The 21,699-nt window shown below is 39.9% G+C and overlaps 1 protein-coding gene across 2 annotated transcripts in view; it reads right to left on the bottom strand.

The window, feature by feature from the left end:
- Positions 1-7,858: 7,858 nt before the first annotated feature.
- The window catches only part of LOC121517876 (V-set and transmembrane domain-containing protein 2-like protein), a 94,233-nt gene continuing 80,392 nt past the window's right edge, over positions 7,859-21,699 (bottom strand). For both annotated transcript variants that reach the window (XM_041799958.1, XM_041799959.1), the window contains exons 2-4: positions 20,860-21,029; positions 16,907-16,951; positions 7,859-9,393 (exon numbers count right to left, since the gene is read on the bottom strand). In XM_041799958.1, coding sequence (XP_041655892.1) covers positions 8,926-9,393; positions 16,907-16,951; positions 20,860-21,029 — 683 coding nt within the window. In that variant the 3' untranslated portion in view covers positions 7,859-8,925. The remainder of the gene's footprint in view (positions 9,394-16,906; positions 16,952-20,859; positions 21,030-21,699) is intronic.

Genomic DNA, 21,699 nt, shown 5'->3' with positions numbered 1-21,699 from the left:
GGAAAGGATGATAAATGAACCCCAAAAGGTAAAATAATCCGCTGTTGACATACCATTCCTGCGTGAGCTCACAGTTCTCCCGTGATCTCTTCCTGCTGATCAGGGCTGCATGCTGTGGCCCAGCGCTCCAGATACGCTTCCAGTGGGCAAGGTTGCTCGCCTTCGGTCGGTCGGACCAAACCTGTTTAGGTGCATGGCGCAGTTGTCCTACATGGAATTCTCTCAGCAGGCACTGATAGTGTCAGTGATATCAGCTATCATTGGCAACCTTTTGCCTCTACTGTGATTCACTCTGAGAGTAACATCTTCATGATTGTCTTCTCACTAACAGTGTGGTCTTCTTCATAATATAAATGTTTGACTAACACATAAATAAAACAATGGAGCGTCTGTTGCCAGATGAAGTCACACTACCCAGAGTGCATTGTTGTGGACTAAAACGTGGCATCCTTTAGGGGTAATTTAAAATTTTATTTTAAACTTTATCAAAATGTAGACATCTAGTGAGTTTTGTTTGTTCAATAAGTATATAATATGATGGTTTTGTCTCTTCCTGCAGAATTCCTTTTTAAATGAACTAAAAAGTCTGACATTATATTTTCATTTTAGGGTCTTAAAATGTCTTGAAAAGTCTAACTTTTACTTTGAAGAATGCTTTAATATTAATGTCACTTTGCAATACATTTCTGAATACATCATCATCATGAGAGAAAATTGAAGACAAGGTTTCAAGATAAAAATGACTGAATGGTTGATTGAAATGTGAAATGAACCAATACACAGTGGTGGAAATATATTTTTTCTTTGGTTGAGTCTTTACAAGGTCTGAAATTTGGCATTTTTTTTAAAGAGTGCAGAAAATCTGAATTCACAAAGCATTCAAAATAAAAATAGAAAAGATGCAGATGGGCTCAGCTAGACAACACTTAATTTTATGCCATTCAAAGATCAGCAAATCATCTGTCTGTCATCACACCAGAAAACAGAGCAAGAACTTTATCAGAACATTTCATCATATTTATTCACCTTCTTTATAAGTACTAGGCAGCTGAAATTTGAGTAATGTCTTGATTTTTAACAAGCTGTGACATCCAGAACTGAAATATGAGGCATATGAAATATACCATTTTAAAGGAAGGGGACAAAAACTTTTCATTTTGTTAAGTCCATGAATCATGTTTTAGAAATCTAATGTTCAGGCCTTTTCATATAGATGTATTTTAAGATGAAAGATGGATGTTGCAGGCACAAATAAATGCAAATATTATCTTCTATGCTTCATCTTGTCAACAGACCCCATAGATACTCAAGTGGACCATACATGAACAGGTAATTTTTGTTTGTTAAAAGCCTCATTACTCACTGCTACAGAGCCATTTTGTGTTAAAAACTATTAAAAGCACATTAAGAAGCCACAGTGTTGCACTAGTAACATACATGTTCAGTGGTGTAAGAGGGAGCTGACCATTAATCATCTATAGCAAGGCAAACCAAGGGTTGGAAATAATCAGTACATGGCAAGAAAAACAAAAACAGCCAAGTCTGTTTAGTTTCTCTTTAAAAATATAACTTGTAGCTTTAGCAAATGCAGTTTTAGCAAATGCAGCTTATGTTAGTGTAGATACATAACTAATGCATCTACGTAATTACACTAGCTTAAGCGAATGTAGCTAAAGCTAAGCTCACAAAGTGGCTACATTTTATTTAGCTATCTTCTCTGTGTAGCTATACTAGCTTTAGCAAACATAGCTAAAGCAGTCATAGCTACGAAGATCATGTATATATGTAAATACATAAGCTTAAGCAAATGTTACTAAAGCTAATGTAGATACATTGCTAAAACATCCACACATCTACACTAGCTTTAGCCAGGGTAGCTAAAGCTAAGGTCACAAAGTGGCTACATTGTATTTACCTTTGTTCTTTATGTAGCTACACTTACTAGAAAACATAGCTTAAACTTTCATAGCTACATAGACAGTGTATCTACATATCTACATTAGCTTTAGCAAATGTAGCCAAAGCTAATGTAGCTACATGGCTAATTTATCTACGTACCTACACTAGCTTTAGCATATGTAGTGAATGTAGCTACATGGAGTGTAGCTGCTTGTGAGCTTAGCTTTAGCTATGTTGGCTACATATCTTGCACTGCTAAAATGGCTATTTTAATTTTAACTGTTGGCATCCCAGCCCTTACCCTAACCCTAAATGGAAGTTTAATTCGACTTTATTCTGAAATTTTTAGCATGTTTTTTTCTTCTGACAGAGACGGAATGAAGATGAATTGTCTGCAGCCAGACTCCTCTCAATTCATCTGCTGTGCAGGGTGAGTGTATTTGTATAGAGCATGCTCAAAACACCTTGTTCAGTTTCTGTCTGATTAAGGCATCTACACGCAAGAGTAAACCAGCCTTAACCACATAATAGATGAGTCATCTGACTCTCAGAAATTGAATTTAGTTCAAATTCAGTTTAACTAACGATGATTTTGTCTTTTTCTACCTGTACATACTGGTGTTAAGTGTCTTGCCAGTTTAGTTTCTTAAGAATTTTCTCATAAATCTAGACTCACAACTATGAGAACTATTGTAGGTATAAATATATGAAGAATAAAGGAGCTGTGATCGTGAAATAATACCCTGGCATACCTCTGAGCTCTCCCGCCACCCACATCACACGGCCTGTCAGCGCAGGTGTCAACCTGAGAGGAACACAGGGCATGGGGTTGCGCACCTACTGGGTAATTGAACGTCTCATGACAGGGGTGTGGGCCAATCTATCATTGTTCCCTGTTATCACTCAGAGCCCTACAGGTTTCCAGAGCTGTTTAAAACAAGAAAAAGAGGAAGCCCCCTCCCTTATCACATCACCTTACTGATGTGAGTGCCTGCAGCGTCCTCTCCTCATCGCTCTGTAATGAATGTATGAGCCTTCTTGTGTGGGGAAACAAGATCGCCATGTGTTTTGTATTTAGCTGGCCTGGCTTAATGCTAGTGAGTGCTGCACAGCGCCTCTTTATCTCATCCTGGGCTGTTGCTATTTATCCTGCTGCCAGTGCTGACAATAGCACCATTAGTCATCAGCAGCAGCGGAAGGGGGGCTTTGGCAGCACCTATTACACACAGGCAACTGCCTAATATCGTTTCTCCTTAATGCACACGGACTCACACAAACACTCAGAGAGAGCTGGGGCCAGAAGCTTAACCACAGCAGAGGTACTACTAAACACATCCTCACAGTAACTGTTAAGCTATCAACCATAGTGACTGTTATGAGTTTAAGTCTTTATCATGTCTCTAAAACCACTATTTTGCAATTCAGAGCCCCTGCATTGAATCTTTGCCATGGGCTGCAAAGCCCTGTGCATGCATTGCATGCCTAAACAGCTGATCAGAAGATAATGATACGCTGTGGCGCATATATGCTTAGCCGAAGATAGCATTGCAAAATAGTGCCAAAAACAATGTTTTTTGGGTAAAAAATGAAATGCTTTCTAAAATCTTTGATTCAGCGTGAATTTGGATAGCCTAGTTCAGTCAGTCAACTCACGTTTGTTATTTTTAATGCACTTATTACAGCAACACAGCATGTTTTTTGGCATCATGCTCCGACTTCATCTCTTCTCAAATGTTTATTTTACATGCAGAATTTGAGCAGTGATGACGTAATGTCAAAACCACTGTTGGCGCCTACAGGTGGATGCTGGGGTGGAGGTGGGTTGAAAGCTAGAGCGTGGTACTCATTCAGGGCAGAGCAGGAGGTAAAGACTGCAAGTCTTGCAGCTTGAATGGACCGCCAATGTAGGAGGATGTGTGTCATGTGATTTGATTATGTGACAATGTTATCAAGCGGTCCTTTTGTCCAAAGGGACTTACATCTGGGACAGGTGTTCCTGGCATTAAGGACCTTGCCCAAGGGCCCACACTGGTCACTAGCTCTTACTGGGACTACCCAGTAAGGGGGGTGGGAGCTAGCATGGGACACTGGAGGTCACTGTTCAGTATCCTGCAGGTGTCAGGGGACCAACAGATCGAAACATCGGTGAGTGGTTGACTTGTTGGTGCCAGTACTAAAATTGCATTCTGTTTGCTGTAAAGAATGTGTGTTTCTATCTATCAAAAATGACAAAGACTTTCTGGTGTTTCATATACAATTTATTTCATTTGATAAAGCCATACACGTAGTGTGGGACCAAACATTCTAGAAGAAATGTACATTTCCCTCTTTTTTATTTTTATTTTACCAGTGATCTCTTCTTTACAAAACATGAAATCAAAGTTACTCATCAAAAGAAAACAACCCGTCTGATCAGTCCTCCCTCCACTCCAGCATCTTTTCTCTTTACAGGGATCACTCCAGCTCTGGATCCCTCTGATGGATAACAGCGAGGAAGCAAAAGCCCTCATGGCTGTGAGATACAGGCCATATTTTAGGCAGTAATGACAGCCAATTCCAGTGTTTCGCTAACATTTTCCTTTTACTTCTCGCTCTCACTGCCCCAGGCTTTTTACAGTATGTTACCTACATGTCCGATCACTGCAGAGTGGAATAAAGTCCAGCGTTTCAAACAAGCAGCAAAGCAAAGAGATTATCATTGGGTTATAAAGTCTGCAGAATTAAAATGACCATCAGTCCCTTCCTGCATGAAAAGCATCCTCATTCTCACTCATTAGAACATGTTAATGTCATGTTGGCAGCCCTGCACATACGGGTCAATAGTTATGAAACACTGTAAGTACTAAGATACATTAGGGAAACCCTTGTTCTGAGCAGCTATGAGAGAATGTGTCATTCATCTGTCTGTACAGCACTTCTGGAGAGCAACAAAAAAACTCTGAAAACAGGAGCTCTATTTGACAGGTGGGAGGAAAAGTCCAGAACAAAACAGAGCTTTAAAACAATCCAAAAACATAAGAAATGATGAAATATCCTTAACTAACACACTGGCTTTGTGTATGGTTGGTTGAAAAAGTTTTTAAGAAAATTACTGAACATGCACTCACTTTATTTCATATTATACAGTCATATTTACAGAGTGGATTAGAGGCTTGTAGTGGAGAGGATTGAGGCTTTTTAAATGATTGATGAGTGTCAGAGTTAGAGAGCAAAGCTAGGTAGAAATACAGCACTGCTACTCCCAAAAAAAGTAACTCACAACCAAGATGGATGGACTTCTTCTGTTGATTTATAGCCACAGAGCTGATTCAGAGGAACACCGAATCAGATTTTTAATTTAGTGCCACAGATTTTGATGTTTTCATGGCTTTCCTAACAGGTGGCAGTCCAAATGGAACAACGTGATTGATTTCTCTCAGCCTGAACAACCATGAACGGATCGAACCTGCAGCACAGAGAGCGGGGAGAAAAAATCTTATTTTTCTGTTAAGCTGAGATTTCAAAAGCTCAAAAGCTCTGTGGGGTAAACACAAAGGGAGATGTGCTTCATTTGAGGTGTGCTCAAATGGGTTAAAACCCCTATTTTCACCATTTTTACTTCAACTCAAATGAAGCAAGGCTTCATCTATCTGTGATAGATTTGTGCTGAACAAAGCCTGTTTTTGCAGGAACGCTGGAAGTCTAATGTTGTTGGGGGTGCCGTGAGGAGTATTTTTGAATGATGTCATACTCTGAGCTGTGCAAAAACATACTTTTAAAGAAGCTGGGAAATATTACTACTTACAGAGTCAAGAGCGAGTCAGGTTTGTGTTATCTGTAGTAATCAGAGCAATGATGATGAAAGGCCTTTGTGCAAGGAGTGTGTTTCTTTTGTCAGAATTTTTTTGCACCTCAAAAAAAGACAACCAAGCTCATGTTGGTCTTATCATGTTTGCACACTGGCCCAGAAACTTCCTCCGTTATTATTCATGTCTAGAACAGGTTCAATTTTTTTAATTTATTCACATCTATCCGAGTCATTTAGATCAGGGGTTCTCAAACTTTTCAGCCTGGGACCTGGGACCCCCACAGGACCTGATGGTGGTTGAACCCAGCCTTGCACATTCAAGCTTTCTGGAGAGCTTTCTGTGGCCAAGCCAAACTGGGAACCCATGGAGGTCTGCAAAATCATGGTCCACATTAAAGTTAAGCTGTGATAACCATATGTTATTTGTACCTGAATAATAACCACCCTTACAGCAACAGTATTAGTAGTATAAAGCCTTACTGAAGGAAGAATGGGTTAAACTGCCAAAATTGACATAACAAATGGTGAAATTTGGTTAAAATGGGCAAAAATGGGCATAAAATGTGGTTAAAAAGGGCTTAAAAGTGGCAATAATGAGTCAACAGAGGAACAAATAGGTGGAAAGTGGCAAGAATTAGTTCTGAAGTGGCAAAACAGGCAGAAATAGTGGTTGAAAGGGTTTGAAAGTGGCAAAAATGGTTTAGAAGTGGAAGATGGGCAGAAAAGGAGGTGAAATGGGATTAGAAAGCAGCAGAAATGGGTTTAAAGTAGCAAAAATGTGTCAGAAGTGGCAAAACATGGAAAAAGTAATGAAAAACTGATTTAATATGGCAAGATTGGTATAGTGTCAAAAATAAGCCAGGACACTTGCACCAATGCTACTGATAAAACCATTATGTATTCATATCATTAATAAAACACAACTGGGGAGGGCCCATTCTGTAGGTTTGTCAGGGGCCCAGTCAAATCTGTAGGCAGGCTTACTATTTTCAGAATTTTTAAACCTTAATTTTATTTCCGCATAATTCTCCCCAAATGACAGTTTTTTAAAAATTTCATATTTAACTAATTATATGCATATATTTTTCATTAAAATTGGGTAAAATATGCAATTTGGAATAATTTTTTAAAATGTCTTTCTAAGGCATCTGGCGACTCAAAAGGGGGTCCTGACCCCCAGGTTGAGAACCACTGATTTAGATGAGTGACTGACGTCTGATGCTTTGGGGTAGATGAGTATTTAGATGTGTTTAAATGTGTTCTAGTAAGTTTAGATGTTGCTCCTGTGTTCCCTTTGCTCATGTTTCTGATGGATTTTTGTTGCTTTTGACATTTAACAGGTTTGCACCGTGAGTGAAGATGGCACTTCCTGACAATAAGTGTGACTGTCTGTCTCCTACTTATAATTAGTAATATGAATAATTAAGTTCTGTCTTTATTTTCTATCCAAGAGCGTTATTGGAGCACTCTTGTCCTTTTATTGGACATGCCTTTAGTTTAAAAGGTGGACTTAAACCAGTTAAACTAGTGATACTCAACCTGTGGCTCTAGAGCCACCTGTGGCTCTTTTCTGTCTTAATTTGAAACATTATTCCCCCAGAAAACCTTAAAAAAGGGAAACTCTGACCTCAGAAATTATCCATTGCAAGTCACTTTAATCCATTTGTTTCCCACAGTAATACAGTCAGCTTTAATTGTCAACCTTTATCTTTTGTCTGTATATTTCCATTTCCCTTATTTGCAATTTTTGCCACTTATATTCAATTTCTATTGCTTTCAGCCCATTTTTTGTCACTTCTTTTTGATATTTTTTGCCCATTGTTGACACGTTAATCTTGCTTTTTGCATTTTTTTGCTCTTTTTCCCAATTTAAGCTGTCTTTTGCAAGTAAGTTACACTTTTTTCCCCATTTAGCAACTCTGCTGATTTTTGCCAATTTTTCCCACCTTTCTGCTGGTTTTTGCACATTTAACTCACTTTTCACTCTTTTTTGCCATGTTTTTGATGTTTTTTGACCATTTTTGCCACTGTGATCCTCTTTTTTTGCCACTTCTTACCCATTTTTGCAGTTTTTTGCCCTTTTCTGCCACTTTTTCTCCCCATTTGTGCCACTTTTCTCCTAGTTTTCCCATCTGATGCATATTTTGACCCTTTTCACCCATTTTTGCCACTTTTTTTTTTTTTTTACCATTTTGCCACCTTTAACTTATTTTCATTGCCACTTTAACCCATGTTTGCCACTTTTCGCCACTAAGATTGTGGCTCTTGCAAATTAATTTTTCAACAATCTGGCTCTTTGTTAGAGCAGGGTCGAGGAACACTTAGTTAAACACATTTACAGTAGGTGACAACTCAGACTGTCAAACTTTTCATCATGCATAGCCTTTCTCGTCCACCAGAGGGCAGAACCATGAGTGCATCATGTCACGTGAAGCTATGAACTAACGGACCAAAAAGCACTTACTGGTATACTACATGTCCATATCCTGTAAAATTAGTAGATATAAGTTTAAGCTTTTTTTCAGAGCTAATGGTTTCTGTTGTGCTTATTTTAGGGGGTGCTGCAGCACCCTCAGCACCCGCACTTCCAGCAACCCTGCCTTTGAGTGAACAGAATTACTTTTTGAGTTTCATGCAGGTTTGCACCATGTTCATGTGCAATATATAAAAACACTAAAAGAAGCAATGGAGCTTGTGCTTTTGTTAAAAAACTAATCCGACTGGACAGGGACAAAACTGCTGATAGTTGAGTTTCATTTGTTTCACCCTCAGAATAGAAGAACGTTTTCTTTTACCTGGACCAATTTACAAAAGGTAAGATCCTCTCCTTCCTGTCTGAGGGTGCATCGAATGAAAATGTAAGGCAGTGGAGGAAGTATGAGCATGAAAGCAGGGCTGTCATTTACAGTATCTAAAGTACAGAGGAGCAGGAGTTAACAGTAAGACAAGAGTCTTTTTCATTGGTGCTGAGAACAGAAACAGAGGAGCTCCTTAAATCTACAACAGCCCCACTTTGCTGAATGTCGTGAAGCCAGGCTTTATAGACAGTGAGCAGTCCGACCCATCCATACACAGCAAGAAAAACTATGTTCCCTGCACAGAAGAAGAAGCCATACAGCACATTACTAAGTATTCTGTATATAGGCTTACACTGTGTGGGAAGAATAGCTTTTTAAGCTGTAACATCAAGTTATTCAATCCTTGTGTAATCAATCACCCAGGTGTAATGAAACCAGAATCTACAGTGCACAGCTCGGCTCGTTGCTGCAGTCATTGTGGCTGTGGTTACTGTCCACGTCCCTCTTCCTCAGCTCTCTGCCCGCCTTGTGCTGCTGACTGCTGCCGCTGTGGCTGTGGCCGTGGTGAGTTGGCGAAGAAGGCCTCTTGCCATGTTCCTGGTGGTGCCCGTGGTTCTGGTGATGGCCATGAGCGTGCTCTTTGACGCCTCTGTGAGAATCCACGTTGTCTCCATCGCTGAACGTGACTCCGCCCTTGGTGTCGTCCAGGGCCTCGAAGTTGTCGTTGTGGGTGCTGTCGATGGTGTCGCTCTCTGGCACCACCTGCAGGTAGGCTCTGACGCGGTGGTGGCGGGCGCCTTCGTCGTCGCTGAAGTCGATGACGCGGCATTCGTAGATGCCTTCATCAGAGGGCTTGACTCTGGAGAGGCGGAGTTTATGGGAGATGTTGCTTCCAACGACCTTCACAACCTGAGAGATGAAGACAAAATAAAAAGAAATGTCAGTTAAGTGAAGTATGATCTCAGACGGATGGGAGTGATGATAACATGAACAAAAGAGAGGAAATGTGAACAAAAGAGAGCACATTTTCAGGAAATCCTTAGCTCCTTGTTCCACTTTTGTAGCCTGTCTTTCTTGTTTAAGATGGAACCCAATTAAGATTTGTATTTAGCTTCGCACTTAACCTTTATGACACCTTTTAACTCACTCTAATAGTCTGTGATCTTGTTTGACTCGACCTAAACCCTGTTTTTAATAGGGGCACAAACACCAAAATGATGCAAAAGCCCACCTCAAATGCAAGGCATTATTATTATTCAGTCAGATTGATTGTTTATAGAGGGGCTTTAAAGTGCCAGAAAGCTTACAGAAATTTGTGCAAAATTCAAATTGGTGATAATGTACATGTGATAGTATTTTTGTGCTTCTGTGCAACTGATTACTTTGGCCCACAGTAGGGAGGGGCCCCTGAGAAGCCTGCAATGAAAAGAGTGTTTTTTTCATAGCAATTAGTGTCATTATTGAATCCAAAGCGACTGAATGAATCTGTTTACATACTAACATTGGTATCAAATAGAGTAAAATAAAATACTGGGGGGCCTCTGCTCCTCCCTTAAATGTGTCCAAATGATGTAGTTCCAGTTTGACCATAGTAAAAATATTGCTCATGAATGGTAAAATATTAAAATGCATATTTGTAAAAAGTTATGCAACGTTTGTTGCTTGGCTAGCCGGTTAAGGGGGGCCCTGTGATATTCTTTCTGGGGGCCCAAATCCCTAGCTATGCCCCTGACACAAGACCCCCCCCAAACAGTGGTTCTCAACATGGGAGTCATGGAACAAAGAGAGGAGTCACCAGATGCCTTATAAATGTACATTTTCAAATGATGTCAAACTGTTTATTTGACCCAGTTTTATGAAAAAATATACTTAGAATTAAATGTAATAAAAACACGGTCATTTGGTGAAATTAATGCTAAAATCAAACAAATATTTAAAAAACCAGTAAAAGTAAGTCTGCACACAGACCTGCCCAAAGATTTGTCTGGGCCCCTGACAGACCCAGAGAGTGGGCCCTCCCCACTTGTGATTTGTTGTTGATATCCATGCATGAGTGTTTTATCAGCAGCATTAATGCTAGCATCCTGCTGCTAACTGTTACTTCATGTTGGAGGGGTAAACTGTCGAACCATTATTGGGTTTGAATGCTTAAAGTATTTATTTTTGCCATTTTTGAACCACTTTTGCTACCCAATTTTGCCACTATTATTTGCCACTTAACATCAATTTTGCCAAATTTTAACCTATTTTCCACACCTTTTCCCACCATTTTTAGCCACTGTTAACATATTTAACCCATTCTACCACTTTTAATCCCATTTCATCACAATTTCCTGCCCATTTCTTCTATTTTAAATCCATATTTGTCATTGTTAAACTCGCTTCACCACTTTTTTTGCACATTTTTGCCACTTCTAAACAAATTCTTGCCACTTTCTGTCTATTGATGCCTGTGTTGACCCATTACCACCTATTAACCCATTTTCTTCTTTTTTTTTACACCCATGTCAACTACATTTCATTATTTTTTATGCCCATTTTTGCAAGTTTAACCCATTTCTGTCAATTTCTGCCTATTTTTCTGCCTCAGTTAATCCATTTTTGCCAGTTAAAACCAGTTTACCAACTCTCCAATCTAATTTCCCCACCCTTTTCCCCATTTTTGCCACTTTAAACTCATTCCTGTCACTTTGTTATCCCATTTTATCACCTTTTCCACCAATTTCTGCCATTTTTAAGCCACTTATGGCCCCTCTGTCACTTGTTATGCCCGTTTTTGCCAATTTAACTCATTTTGGCAACTTTCGCCACTTTTAAGCTCAGTCAGGGTTCTTGGTTGCCTCTTTTACTAAGGCCATTCTCCCACATTTATCCAAGCGACTAGCTCTTGGAAGAGTCCTGGTTGTGCACAACGTCTTCAATTGCAGAATTATGGTGGCCACTGTGCTCTTTGGGACTCTCAGAGCTGCAGAAATGTTTTTGCAGCCTTTCCCAGCTCTGTGCCTGTCAACAATCCTGTCTTTGAGCCCTGCAGGCAGTTCCTTTGACCTCAGGACTTGGATTTTGCTCTGATATTTATCATTAGTTGTGAGGTTTGTGCCTTTCCAAATCATGCCCAATTGATTTAACTCACTCCAGGTGGACTCCAGTCAAGGTGTAGGAACATCTCAGCAAAGAACAAGAGTAATGGAAGGAACTGGAGCTAAATTTCAAGTGTTTCTGCAAAGGGTCTGAATACTGCAATCATTTCCAAAATTCTGTTTTCACTTTTTCATGATGGGATGAATTTGTTAGGCTGCAGCATCAGGCTGCATTCTATAGTCATTATCAGTTTAAAACACTTCATCATAAACTATCCTGTGTTCCCTATGACAAAGAAAATCAGCTTTTTAAACATGTAAACACACAACAAGAGAGTTGGGTCTTCATTATAGATGTGGAGCTAAAATCTCTTCTGACGTAGCTTTTCCAAACTTTACAGCCTCCTCCTCCTCTAATTGCGCCCACTCATGCACTCAGACAAAGGTGCTGCTTTACACGTTGTATTTGTAGCCTTGAAAGTATAAAGAGTCTTCATCTTGGAGGTAAAAGCTTTGAGAGTTCACAGAGTAGCACTGTTGAGCTGATTAAAGTCTCCAAGTGCATCATGAGACGTGACGCACACAGATATAAATACGACCTGCTTTTGCATCCACCTTCATCCTCGTGACTTCTGTGGAGGTTTGTGAGCCGAAGACGGCCCCTGCATGTGTTAAAAAATGAACACTTGATGCTGCTTTGTTTCATTATTCCCCGGTTTGTATCGGCAGACGCGTGAACATCTACCATGTTTTTGTTTGATTATATGGATGGCAGCCAACATCTATTATATACAGAAAGCTCATAATGATTTTCCAGCTGTAGAGCCCGAAGTGATCGGCTTCACCCACGCAAACACAAACACACATACATACACTCAGTCACCCGCAGCACAGCTGGTGCCTTCATTACAGAAAATCAGCTGCAGCAAGCCTCTTGGGAGGAAGGAGAGATGCTTCTTATTTTCTCTGTTAGTTTCTGTGTACACAAACAACTAAATTCAATTTATTTGAGCTCCTATCTTTTCTGTATCTTTATTTGCTGATTTGTCAGGCTAATATTACACACGGAAACTGTGAGCTTTTGCAAGAGATGGTTACAGGAATCCGATACCATGTCTGATACCAAGTCAAATCTTCATTTTTTTGCAATCTATTAAAGATCCTGAACCGTCTTTGACTTCTCTGCACAGTAAGTAGTCCAATATTGATCTCCAACATTCAGAAACAGATGATACAGGCAATAGAAGCACAATCACATGGACCACGGCAGTGCTTCAACAGCATGCTAACAACTTAGCTGGCAGCTAACTGGTTGAATGTCATCTGTCATGTTTTAAATTTGGATGGAGACTGTCTAATACAGTGATCCTCACTATTTTTTTTATGTGAGCCACATTGGCAGGACAGACACAACAGGAGAGCCACTTTAGTTAAACTGAAAGCCACCAAAAGTGAAAAACATCTCTGAATAGAAGGCGTCAACCTACAGCACAGTGATAACGTAGCCAATACAGATTTAATTCAAACCAGCATTACCTTAAGACTGTGATAAGCGAAAGGTGGCATGCATCTCCTTTACTTTCTTCGTATTGTATTTGTAGTTTGTTGTTGCAATCACTGCGAGGCATTCAAGATGTGCATGGGTCAGCCGGTTTCTCTGCTTTCAGACATCACTTTCTGTACAGGTGATTTCAAAGTGGGAAAGTCTGCTTCAGACACCAAACTCCAACAGTGGCCAACACCTGCTTGTAGTTCAACTTTGAGAATGCCATTCGTCTGCAACTCAGCTATCTCACTTTCCAGAGAAGCAGTTATTGGGACATAGCTCTGATATTGTTGGAGTAAGAGAGGATACATCCACATGGAAGGGGTTTCAATAAAATTGAAAATCTCTTTGTGCTCATTCACATTGCTGGATCTGGAGTCAAACTCACCCTTAAGCTCTTCCAAAACTTCAACAAATGCAAGAGCTGCAGCAGAGATGGGTCATTTGTGGTTGTAGCTCTGAGTTTTGGGAAGTGGATGAGCTCTCCGTCAGGTATCCACAGGACTGTTATTTTGTTTTGGAATGCTCTGATCGCCTTCAGCATGTCACTAGGAAGCTTATCTCTCCCTTGAGGCTTCAAGTTATTGAATCAGACAGCTGTAGTCCCTTTATTTGCTTTCAATCGCATCCTTGTTGTCAAAGTTTGTGAATAATATTTCAGCCGTAGCAAAAAAAAAAAAAACTCTTTCACTATTTCTGAGTCTGAGAACGGCTTTTTTGACCTAGCCAAAATCCACGCACTCTCAAAAGTTGTCTCCATTAGGGGAGTGGGTGGCCTAGTGGTTAAAGGCGCTCCCCATGTACATGGGTGGCCTGGGTTCAAATCCGGCCTGAGGCCCTTTACCGCATGTCTCTCCCCCACTCTTGACCCTGTTTCCAACTCTGTCCACCGTCCTCCTGTATCTAATATAGGTCCAAAAATAAATCTTGGAAAAAAAAAAAAAAAGTTGTCTCCATTAACTGCTCTGCTACAAAAGTTGTCCTGTGGATGAGGGCTTGCTGCTTGCTGAGCGATGAAATTAGTTGATTTATTTTTTTCTCTCTCTGAGTTCACTGCAAGGTTGGTAGGTTTCACTGAAATTTGGATGTGTAGTTTTGAAATGGCGCTCTAGGTCGCTACGTTTAAAACCAGAGCGGGTCTGTTTGCATATTAAGCACATGGATTTCAGCCGTGGTGGATATTTGTCAGAGTAAGAATTAGATATGTTTATGAAACCAGCTGCATTACTGATTTTTTTTTCAATAAATGTAATTAACAGTCAGTGTTTTCATACTAGTATAAACCCAATATCCATTAAAGAGGGGGACTGAGTGTGTGTTGTGTCTCATACCAGACATATTCAATTTGGCATGTGCCATAGCCATGATAGCCAGTGAGCAAAAAAGTTAATGCAAAGCCCTGATAACAACACATTAGATAAAACTAAAGCGGAGCAATTTTGAAAAAATATCTAACTGTGATGATTTTTGACTCATATTGAAAATTGGGTATGAATTTTTGTATTGAAGGGAATGATCTTTTTTTTAATCATCCTCGTATTTAATCAGAAAAATGTACAAAAATGAAGAAAGTAGGATTTTTGTAGAGTATTCTAAAAAAATGGCACTCGAATGATTGCATGATATATAATGCATAACATCTGTGCTTCAAAACAAAGTTTTTGACACAAATTTCAGGTTAAAGAGATATTGTAATTCAGCAATGCAATATCCCGGTTTGATCTAATTTTCGATTAACTGCCCAGCCCAACCTATGACGCTTTATAACCATAGTTACACGCATTTGGGATTTATATAATGCCTTCTAACAGTGATGATAACTAATTATAATGCCAGTGTCCATAATGACTTATAACTAAAACATCAGGCCCTTTATTAGGAAATATGTTTAAAGGTAGTAAAACTGACCAATCACATCTGTCCTCTTTGTGTGTCTGGTCTTTTTTATCTTTGACTTTGGGACAGTTTCTGCCAGCTGTAGGGTGCACAAATCAAAAGCTTACTCAAAGTTTCCCAAACTGGCAGTGTTTATTTTTAACCTAGCAAAGCAGAGGGATTGACCAGATTCAATGTCTGTCACCAGGCAGATCCATCTTGCAAAGCTTTAATCTGACACCACATCTGAGAATGGGCCTGACCAATCAGGATCATTTTAGGGGAACATGGCAGTAGCCATAGGTGGGGTTTAGTTTTACTGGAAGCCAAAAGCAATGGCTGCCACCAGTGTAGCCTTTAGCTTGGACGAGCATAGTGGCATTTTTATCAGAATTGCACCACATTTTTAATGAAGAAGGAGCAAAGAAGTGCACAGAAAGCCTTTTGCTATGAAAATAATGTTTCTGCCCTCTTACTGGTTTAGTTTTATTTCAAGCTAGTAGAAATGACTTCTGTGGTGAAGCTATTAGTTTGGATGTAGCATTAGTGACAGATTTCATTAGAATCAGACAGCATTTATTTTTTAAAACACAAGCAAAGACCCACACTGAAATCTTCCCTTGGCAGATAAGGTGTTGTTGCACTTCTCCCGACCTGCCTCTGCGTTGGTTTTTATCCAACAACAAGCTTCACGATTAGATACTATGACAGCTGAGCTAACAACACTTACTGGAGCTGCGGATGCCTACTCCCTTTTTTTGTCTTGTCGCTCTGATTGGCCTGTCATGAACGTGACAGGCACAATGTTCATCCAATCATCTCCCAAGAATCTTTTGGAAAGTCCCACCCTTTCTGAGTGCTTTGTATGGGAGGTTTCCCAAATGAATGTGAAATATATACATGCAACTTTTATATGAAGAGAAATAGTCTAGACCACTCTGCTATTCTAATAATAATAACATTTATGATCAAAACTGTTGATTTTTGGTGACTGGTTCTAGTGGCTGCTGTTCTCTGTCCATGGTGCTGAAATGTGACACCTTCTGGCTCTGTGCATATTAACAGGAAAATCAGCTGTTTCCTGTACTATAACTTTCTTTCTTCATTCATTTTCCCTCATTGCTGAAAGTGTACTTGTACCTAAAGACATCTTCATATGGACTACAACATATAAGCTACATTATTTTTATTTCAGAGCTTTAATTGTATTAGGGAGTGGGTTGAGTGAGCAGAGGGCTGTGGTTTGTTGCCACTGGGTAGACTATTTTGGATCTACAAAGGCTTGAAGACAGCAGGGAGATATTTAGTAAAAGGAGAGGGTTGTTGTGGAGATAATTAACTGTAATTTACATTCTGCTCACTCCTGCAGCTAATGAGAGGGGAAAAGTTCACATTTGAGCTACAATATGGCCGAGCAGTCTTCCTCTTTTAAAGTTCCTCCCAGCTTGTTGTGAGAAAGTGTTCGCCTGGTTGACTACCTCCACGTCTCTGCGGATATCAGAGGAGATATAAAAGTTGTGCTGACTTCCCAGCCTGTCCCCATCACTGTTTATCACATGAGTTTGCTGTAGCAGTCATAAAGATGCAGGGGCGTTTATGAGAATCTGAAGATGATGCAGTACAGGCCGTGCCCCCTCGAGGAGGACACTTAACCACCCACCAGCTCCGGCGCTGCTCGCTCTTTGGCTGACACCGTTATTCTACAAACCCATCAAGGATGAAAGGAACGTGTTGATGTGTTGTCTGGAGCGTTCGCTGCTCCCAGCGAAAATGTGTGTAATACAGCACGAGTACAACATCTGCGGATCATCCGGAACAAAAATTGTAATGTAATCATGAGGGTTTTGTGCCTCATTTTAGTCACATAACACCGAGCAGAAGGCTTTTCTGAGAGAACGACAGCACAGAGTGATTTACTCACACTTATCTTTGTAGCATCCTTCGGCATTTCCTCCTCTGGAGCCACCTAGGAAACAAAAACATGGACTTTATTATTACTTTCTTTTTTTTTTTACAGACGGAAATGTGAAGACTTGCTGTTGTCTGGTGTTGAAAAAATAAAATCACTGTAGAAGTACAAAAAAACAGTATCTTTTCCTGAAATCCCATAAACATCCATTTAACATCCATCAGAATGACAGTTTTTACCGCAGAAATAAACGTTTACAGCCTGATATAGTGACAGTTTAGTCTGAATACTTTATAACTTCATTATCGCACTTGTTTTGATTTTATGAAGTCAGATCAATGCAACTTTATGTATACCATATGTTTAAAGGGATATTTCGGGATTTTTGAAGTTGGGTGGTATGAAGTGCTTGGCTATAGTAGTGGCATTAGCCTTCAATGATTTCTGTGAAAGTTGCTCCTGTGGTTATTACGAGCTCAGAGAGATCCGCGGCATAATAGCTATAAATGGGAATGTTTTATCTGCGTACTAGTTTTATGTAAAAATGGGGCAAGAAAATATGCTGGCTTGCCTGTACGCTGTCAAAAACATGCAAAGCTCTTCATTTCTCCCCCCCAAAAAATCCCCTCTGTGTCCGGCAGTAATTTACAATGCAGCTTTCAGCATTTTGTCTCCTTCCGCCTCTGCGCACTGATCCTCTGATCAGCTTTGTGGGTCTGCAGACTTCTACGGGGATAATAACACCACACCAAGCTAAAACAAAGATAATATCAGCGATTTCGACTAGAGTGATGATGGTGTGCCATTTACTATGGATTCAAAAGGATATTTGTATGAATCGGAGTACATCGAAGAAGAATTTATACAGATGGAGAGTCAGCGGGCTAAAAAAGAGAGCAGAGAGATTGCTGCGTCAAATCTACACCGCAGAGAAAACCTAAGAATAGGCCTGCATGCAAAGTCTGACATGAAGACTTTCTCAAAAATGGAGCTACACGGCAAAACAACATAGACTACAGTTCCTAAGTAGCATCATGGGACTTCCAGTCTTAGGTAGAGTCTACACTAGTGCCTCTGGACCAGGGGTCATGAACTACATCTGTACATGGGCCCGGTTTTGTTTTGACAGACACTGACTGTTGATTCAACCAATAGATTGGTCGTATCAATGCATAGTATTTGTATTTCTTTAAAATTTTCAGCCTTAACAGTGAGATCAGCCCCCACCACCTATATTACAGCCAGCCACAAAGAAGCAATTGAGATATTTCAGCTCCATATTTCCAGGGTTGCCATGACATCCATCACTGGGTTTGACACTATGATGCTGTGTCCTGATTGGTGAGAAAAACATGCAGGAAATATGTCTTTGTTTTATCTCAGGCAGGGAAAATTGCTCTGTCCAAGAGCCTGAAGTGGAAGGTTGACACAAAAACTAAAGATTTGATCAGAAATTGAATGATAAGTATGTGTTTATCATGCATCATATTTACTGATGATGGCTGACAGGTGGATTTCATTAAAAAAGGGCCAAACATAAGTCATTCCTGATTAATTTTTTCAACATTGATTGTTTTTGGGGGTGAATAAATAGGGATATTAAGACAAAAGATGCCCCAAAAACCATACTGTACATTTTCTGACTCTAATAATCCTTTGGGGGCTAGATGGGAAGCTTTCGGAGGGCCTGATATTGCACCCAGCCTGCCAGTTGATGATCACTGCTCTAGATCAGTGGTTCTCAACCTTTTAAGCCCACATCACCCCAAATAAATGTGCCAGAGACCAGGGACCCCCACTGTACCTGGAGGTGGTTGAACAGCCATGCACAATTAAAAATAGTCATGTGCAGACAAGGCCATCCATAAAGGGGGATAAATGGGTGGCTTTCTGGTGCCCAACCAAACTGGGGGCCCATGGAGGTCAGTAAAACCATGCTCCATTGTAAAGTTAAGCCATAATATCCAAATTTTATATTTAACCAGAAAAAAAAACACTCTTATCAAAGAAACTATCTTTTTTAATCATTTGTGTAGTAATAAGCCTTGTTAAAAATGTAAAAACCTTTTGTAAAAAAAAAAAAAATTAAAATGGTTTAAAAAATGCTAAAATGGGTTAATAATGGCAAAAATGGTAGAGAAGATGGCAAAAAAAGCAGCAGAAATGGGATAGCAGTGACAAAAATGAGATAAAAATGGCAAAAAAAAAAAGAGAAAAATGGGTTAAAGTAACAGAAATGGGCATAATAGTTGTAAAAGGGAGTTAAAATGTGGCTGAAAAGTCTTTACATTTGCAAAAATGGGTGGAAATTTGGTGAAATGGGATGAAAAATTGACTGGCAAAAAAGGGGTAACTGAAAAAAATAGGCAAATATTAGTAGAAATTGGTTAAACTATCGAAACTGGGCATATCAAATGGTGAAATGTGGTTAAAATGGGAAAACATTGGTGTAAAAAGGAGTAAAAAGAGGTTAAAAGCAGCAAAAACAGAGGCAACATTAAGCTTAAGTGGCAAGAATGGGTTTGGAAGTTGCTTAAAAAGGCAGAAAAAAAGTGGTGAAAAGAGTTTAAAACTGACAAAGATAGTTGTTAAATGGCAAAAATGGGTTAAAATTGTGGGGAAAAAAATAATGAAAAGGGGTAAGAATTTTTGACAAAATTGGTGAAAGGGGCAACAGCATAATTTTAAAAATATTCTTAGGTTTTTTAGGGCATCTCGAGACCCCCTCTCAGTGTCTCATAGCCCCCAAGGGGGTCCTGACCCCAAGGTTGAGAACTACTGCTCTAGACCAACGCCCTCGAAAGTACTGCCCCTCGTCACTGATTGGTCCTGTCACTTTCTAACCGGGCAGACGGGAGCTTTGCAAGATGGATTCGCCAGTGAGAAACACAGATCCGCTTTGCAAGGTTACTGTCACTCAATATTATCAGCTCAAACTGATCCAGAAAATGCTCCGTTTAAGTTACCATGGTCCACAAGCATGCAGAGAATGTGGCTAGACTGGACACTGATGATTGCATACTGCTTATTAGAGCTAATAAAATGGATGAATACTGCAAAGTGAGCACACAAGGAAGTTAAAGGCCCATCTAAGCCTCTTTGCCTGTTACAAGGCTGACTGAAAGTTAGGTTGAGAGGCAGTTTCAAAATGCCTTGTCACTAACCAATAGGTGACAGCACCCATATTTTACACAGTCTTTTGGAAAAACCTGACGGCAAATGAATGTAACTGTGACTGCCAGAGATGATAGTAATTGTTTGCACACATTATAGATAAACACTTTTCTGTGGAAACTATTTATCTCCTTGTGTGATTAAAACTGTCCCCAAGGGGCCAAAATTAATTAATTCACTTTGAAGAAATAAATACAAGCTTAATGGAGCAGTGTGTAGGATTTAATGGCATCTAGCAATGAGGTTGCAAATTGGAAGTGCCCCCCCCCTCGTCTCCTCTCCTGCATTGAGGAGAACCTACACTTATGACAGCATTTATTTTTAGCATTAGGCAGAGTTGCTGTAACACGATGGACAAGATTGTTCCCCTTGTGCTGTTACCCTGGCATGTTGTGTGCATCTGGGACACTGAAGGCTATACTAAAAAGCAGTGGCTGACCCAGGATGTTTGAGGGGCAGGGGAGAAAATGTAATGCATTTTACAAATGCAAACACATTTTTATATGTATAATCCAAACTATCCCAACTGGTCAAATTTAAAAGGGTAAAATCCACCTGTAAACTGTGATGGATATTTACAGCAGTTTAGCATAGGCTCTGGTGTTAATAGAATCTTATTTTTGCCTCTCTAAACCCTTTATATGATACCACCACTTTCCTGGTATTACTGTAAATGCCTGTATCTGTAACATCACAAAAAACGGATGGAAAAAGTAGATCACTTTGAACATTAAATGGTGACAATCCACACTACTTTCTCAAAGCTTTTAGATCTTCTGTAATGAACTCACTTCATTGGTCGTCCATGGCTGCCTGTCTGTCCAGTCCACGTGGTTTCTGATGTACCACCACTGGATCTCCAGAGAATATGAGGGTGTTCCTGCCCCTCTGAAGGAGCACGCCATCTCCACGTCCTGTCCTCTCTGAGCCGTCATATCGTGAGGCACCTCTGTGAACATGGCTGTAGGGACACAGAGGAAGAGACAAGGTTGACAAACAAGGCCGTACTGACAGAGACATCTATTCACTAGATTGACTTTTCAAAGCTTTAAGAAAGCTGTAGCCAGAAGGACGACTGCTCAAAGTACGCACTATAACTATTTTAGTGTGAGAAGGACGTCTGTATCCCATACACCCACACGCTCATAGAGAGAGAACAGCCAGCTACATAGATTAGGGTGTGTACCAAGCCTGTTATATACTGTTCTAGAGGAATGTGAAGTTGTTGTTAGGATGTAGGTGATGTGTTTGTACTCTGTCTTTGCTCTGTGTTATGGAGATATCTCTATGTTTATCTATGTACTGTTTATCTGCTTGTATGTATTGTCACATTGGAATTGAGAAGACCCCAGAGTAGAATAGCTGCTTCTATGCAAAAGCTAATGGGATCTAAATAAACCAAATGAAAGCCAGGACAGAGCAGGCAAGTGATTTATCTGTTTGGAAACAAAATTGTCAGAATTAAAAAGACAAGAGAAGATGTGAATAAGAAAAAACAGCTACTGAAGGACAAAACTACAAACAATCAAAAAGCCGGATAAGGTAATAAATTCTGCGACCCCCATTGGGACAAGCAGTAAAGAAAATAGAAAATAGATGGATGGGGGGAATAAATTTAAACTGCATTTGTA

The sequence above is a fragment of the Cheilinus undulatus genome, linkage group 11 (assembly GCF_018320785.1).
Source record: "Cheilinus undulatus linkage group 11, ASM1832078v1, whole genome shotgun sequence".
Classification (NCBI taxonomy): Eukaryota; Metazoa; Chordata; class Actinopteri; order Labriformes; family Labridae; genus Cheilinus; species Cheilinus undulatus.
This window is presented reverse-complemented; position numbering and strand designations above follow the sequence as displayed.